The sequence below is a fragment of the Rhinolophus ferrumequinum genome, chromosome 9, assembly GCF_004115265.2.
Source record: "Rhinolophus ferrumequinum isolate MPI-CBG mRhiFer1 chromosome 9, mRhiFer1_v1.p, whole genome shotgun sequence".
Taxonomy (NCBI): domain Eukaryota; kingdom Metazoa; phylum Chordata; class Mammalia; order Chiroptera; family Rhinolophidae; genus Rhinolophus; species Rhinolophus ferrumequinum.
This window is the reverse complement of record NC_046292.1, coordinates 8,078,625-8,083,576: the sequence shown is the minus strand read 5'-3', so window position 1 is coordinate 8,083,576 and position 4,952 is coordinate 8,078,625. Positions and strand designations below refer to the sequence as shown.

At 44.8% G+C, this 4,952-nt stretch overlaps 1 protein-coding gene across 1 annotated transcript; it reads left to right on the top strand.

Moving 5' to 3' along the window:
• The first annotated feature begins 597 nt into the window (after positions 1–597).
• Positions 598–762, top strand: LOC117027746 (40S ribosomal protein S29-like). The gene has a single exon (XM_033115823.1). The coding sequence runs from the start codon at positions 607–609 to the stop codon at positions 760–762; it is 156 nt and encodes a 51-aa protein (XP_032971714.1). The 5' UTR covers positions 598–606.
• Positions 763–4,952: the final 4,190 nt, after the last annotated feature.

Genomic DNA, 4,952 nt, shown 5'->3' with positions numbered 1-4,952 from the left:
AGAAATCAAGGGCAGAAGAAGAGAGCTGTCAGTTATGTTAAATGTCCATGGGAGGTCAAGAAGATAGCTGCAAATGCCAGTGGATGTCACAGCGAGGAAGTTGGTGACTTTGGCCAGAGGCGGTTCCAGAGAGTGGGGGTGATGAAAGCCCAACTGCCAGGAATTGATGAGGGAGTGAGTGGGGGTGGAGAGTGGAGGAAAGAGAGAGAGACAGAGAGAGCAGCTGGAAGAGGTGGGAGGTCATAGAGAGCCTTGTCCTTTCTTTGATATCAAGGGAGTGACAAAGGGATTTAAACATCGATGAGAGAGGGCAAAGATCTGGGAGAGAGGAAATTAGCAATAGTAGGGGGTGGGATGGGCAATGGAGAGGGGGCTGTGGCTGGCTGACTTCAGGAGAGAGGAAGGACCCCAGCTTGGTAGTAGCAGGAGGAAAGGAGGGGAATAAGGAATTAGAGGTTAATGAGTTTCTGTTTGGGGGGGGATCATGAATTTTGGAAATATTGGTGATGGTTATATAGTATTGTGAATGTAATATTTAATGCCACTGCATTGTGTACTTAAAAATGCTTAAACTGCCTTTTACCTCGTTGCAGCCAAGAGAGCAAGATGAGTCACCAGCAATTCTACTGGAATCATGCAAGAAAATTCGGCCAGGGTTCTCGTTCTTGCCATGTCCGCTCAAAGCGATACGGTCTGATCTGGAAATACGGCCTCAATATGTGTCAGTACGTGAAGGATATAGGCTTCATTAAGTTGGACTAAGTGAACTTCCATGAATGAATGATTCAAGATCTCTATCTTACTGCAGAAACAATGTCAGCTCTTTGTACATAAAATAAAAAAGACTTCAATTAAAAAAAAATGGTTACAATGGCAAATTTTATGTTATACATGTTTTACCATACACGCACAAAAAACTTCCCTAAAGCCACAAGAGACAGAATTACTCATGCTAAACAATTATTTTCCACTGAGCTTCACCTTTAGAAAGAAGCTTAATAACTTTCACTGTTGATACGTTTCCATCAGCTGGTAGGACATTGAATTGATTTCCACACTAGACTTTTTCGAAATGACCTATGGTTCACAAATAAGCAATGGTTCACAAATCTTGAGACTAATTCAAGCATCAGAATCATCAATATGCATTTTTAATTAGGTAAGACTAAACTCTATAGTAAAACAACATTCTTATTTTTCTTTTTGTCTCCATTTCCTCACTTCTCTCATTCATTATTAAAATAAAAATTCATCACAAAAAATTTCCAGCTCCACAGAAAAGTATAACAAATGAACAAATATGCATCTGACATCCAGATTTAAGAGATGTCAGCATTTCTCTAAATGTGCTTTAGGTCTGGATTCAACAAAGGCAAAAATAAGTGAGTGTGACTATATCAAATTAAAAAGTTCTGGACAGCAAAGGAACCCATCAACAAAATAAAATGGCAACCTACAGAGTGCGAGAAAATATTTGCAAATCATATATCTGATAAGGGGTTACTATTCAAAGTACAGAGAGTGCTAAAAAAATGTACACAAGTGGACACTTTGGTCAATGTTGCTCAAGCAGTAGTTCACCATAATCAGAAGTGTCTGGACGCTGATGGTAACCACTTTGAGCACGTCTAGTAATTGCAGAAGTCAAACGTGACATAGTCACCTTTTGTTATTTGTATATATTGAGTATTACAATTTTAATAGCTTTTTCCTTTTTAAAAAATGTGTATACATTTTTTGGCACCCTCTGTATCATGTAAAGAATTCACTTATATTTTTCTTTGTACTTATGTGGGTTCATTACTTCACATGTAGATCTCTGTTGTGTTTGAAGTTTATTCTGGTATATGGTGTCAGGTATGGATTCGATTTTATGTTTTTCCAAATGGCTGGAACTGCTGATATAGGATAGGAGATAATTACTTCTAAAAATTTTGGTGGAGCTTGTCTATAACTATTTTGGCTTAAGGCTTTGGGGATGGATGGGGAGGTTTTTGATTATCATACCAATTTCTTGATTGGCTATTGATCTACTGAAGTTTAATTTTTCTTACGCCAGTTTTGAAATATTATATTTCTCTAGAACTGTATGCATTGTGTCTATGTTCTTAACTTTATTGGTGTGAAATCGTGCGTTCGATTTTTAAAAATTAATAAACTATTTTTTAGAGCAGTTTTAGGTTCATAGCAAGATTGAGTAGAGCACAGAGATTTCCCATAGTGCCCTGCGTGCTCACATACACAGCCTCCCCACTGCCATTTGCATTTTTCTGTGTGAGACTTCTCGAGAAACAATGTTGGTAGGGAAATGAGGCCATCTTGGTCTTATTTTATACACAGTATGAGTTGTGTGATTCATATAGCAAGTCCTTATTTCCCCACCATTGGCCAACTGGTAGCTTTGTCCATTTCTTACCACAGAGACTAAATACTTCATTGATGGGGTCAAAATTTCTTCCCAAGGGTTAGTTCACTTGGCCCCCGATAGAAACCATGGAACTCTTTGGAGAGCCCTGGGCTGGTGACAGAAAGGTTGCTGGGAATGGCCTTTGTTATTTTAGTTGGTTGAGTAAAGGACTCTGAATATCTGCTGAATCAAAATAGTCACAGCTTCTCTGAGGATCTGAGAGCTGAAACTACCTGAAAAGGACATCAGAAATAGTCCCTACGCTTCAGATGAGACCCTGGGTGAGCCTCGACCAAGAGTGACAAACCCTGAGAGGGCACCGCTGTGAACTGGGGGAGGGCTGCAGCTCAGCTTTAGCTGAATGAGGCCGTACAGACAAAAGGGCCCAGTGTTGCCAGTTCTCATTTTTCCAGAGAAGCCAGAAATCCAGACTTTCATTTAAAATGTTCAGCTTTTTACTTGTTGAGAAATAATTCAAAACTAGAGAACAAGACCAGCCCCATCTGTCGTCTGGATTCAACCAGCACGCTGCCGGTTTTTCATCTCTGGTGTAACTGACTGAATGATAATAATGACAGTAGCTAGCATTCCTGCTGTACTTGGAATAAGCCAGGTGTTGAGAAACGCTTTAGGATTCTTTCATTCCCCCTGAAAACCCTATGAAATAAGATGAAAAGCTGTTGGGCAATATATTTCATGTCAGACTATATAAAATGCAAAAATGACAAACTTGAACCTAAGTGGCTTGCAGATCTGATATCTAGTTTACAGAAGTTTAGAGGATACAGTGTTAGGCCAAGAGCAGAAACCACCTGAGGCCTGGAGAGACCGTCCCTAATGGCCTGAATAGAACCCATCTTATCTTAGAAGCCATCCTGTCTTGCTCCCTGCTTGCTTGTATGAATACCCTCTGGCTTGTATTTCACAGGAGTCCATGATCCAGGGACCTGAACATTCCCGGATAACAGCATGGGAAGAGGGATATGGAACAAAACGACATGGCCACACCCCAAAACCCTCAGTTGCCATGACAATGCAACAAAAAGCCCCTGAAGCACTGAAGAGGAACAGCCTTGCTTCCCTGCCCCTATAAAGCTCTCCACCCCTCTAGCTCGGGGAGGTTATGGTCTTTTCTAACCTGACGGCCCGCTGCTCAAACACACCAAATAAATTCTAATGGACCAATTTTGGTCTCCCGCGACGCGTTCCTCCGGCTGTGCCTAATATATAGGAACAAATGAAATTTGGAGGAAGATGTATCTACCTTGAGGAAAAATATCAGACAAATTCAGGATGAGGGACATTCCTTCGAGTCCTGCTGCCCACTTCTCACAGGTTCCTGGGGCCAGTGTCACCCCAGGCCCCTCTCAGTGGAAGTTTGTGGGCAGTAAGCCTGGGAGAGGGAACAGAGGGGAGGTTTACAGTGGCAGAGGCTACAGGCTCACTAAAGGTCATGATTGTTATGAAAATTTCAGGCTAATCAGAAATAGGAGGGGCCGGCCCGGTGGCTCAGACGGTTGGAGCTCTGTGCTCCTAATGCGGAGGTCGCCAGTTAGATTCCCACATGGGTTAGTGACCTGCGCCCTCTACAGCTGGAGCTGGTCTGCGCTGAGCAGCTGGAGGTCGGCAGGAGCTGCTCTGGGCTGTCCCGGGCTGCTGAGTGCGGCCGCGGGCTACCGTGTGCTGCCAGGAGCAGCCAACAGCCGGCGAGAGCTGCCGAGAGCTGCTGTGAGCAGCCGACCGACGACCAGTGACCGACTGCCTCAGCTGGGGGGAGCGCAAGGCTCCTAACACCAGCGTGGGCCAGGGAGCTGGGTCCTACACACCTAGACTGAGAAACAAACGGCTTGAACTGGAGTAGGGGGCGTGGGAGGCGGGGGGGGAGAAGGGGAATAAAGAAGAAGAAATAGGGATGAATGAGTCCTCAGCTGGCCCATCTGATCTTCTTCCTCTCTGGACTCAAACAGCCAGGGCAGTGTGCAGAAAATTGCGTTGCTTTCATGCTACAGCAATTAGCCAATCTTCCTTCTAAACCGGCCCTCAGCAACAGACACGCCTTCACCCATCTGTCGGTCGGCCCCACCCATTCATCCATCCAACCTTGCAAGGTCAGCCTCCAGCTTACCTCCAGTTGCAACTTTCTAAGCTTCTGGCAGGAAGAATACCCACACCTGTTTATAGGCTCAAGTATAGGAGCTAATCTGAGAAGCAGGCTGGCCCCCCAGCCCTACCTTTTGTCATGTCTCACTCCCAGTCTTACCATGTTTCCAGCAGGTGGCGCTGAAGGCTCTCTCTCTCTCTCTCTGTCTCTCTCTCTCTCTCTGACACGCCTGCTGTGTCCTTGCTTTGGGACGGAGCAGTTCAGCCAGGCTGGGAAGACAGGGCAGTGGCTCAGCCTGAAGCCAGAGGTGAGGCAGGGGAACTCCCATAAGAGATCTTGGTCCTTTCGTGAGAGTTCCTAGCTGTAAAGGAGAGCCTGTGCTTCTTCTGTCTGGGATCACCTACATGGTGGTCAGAGCCACCCTCACTCTGTCTCCTCTGAGAG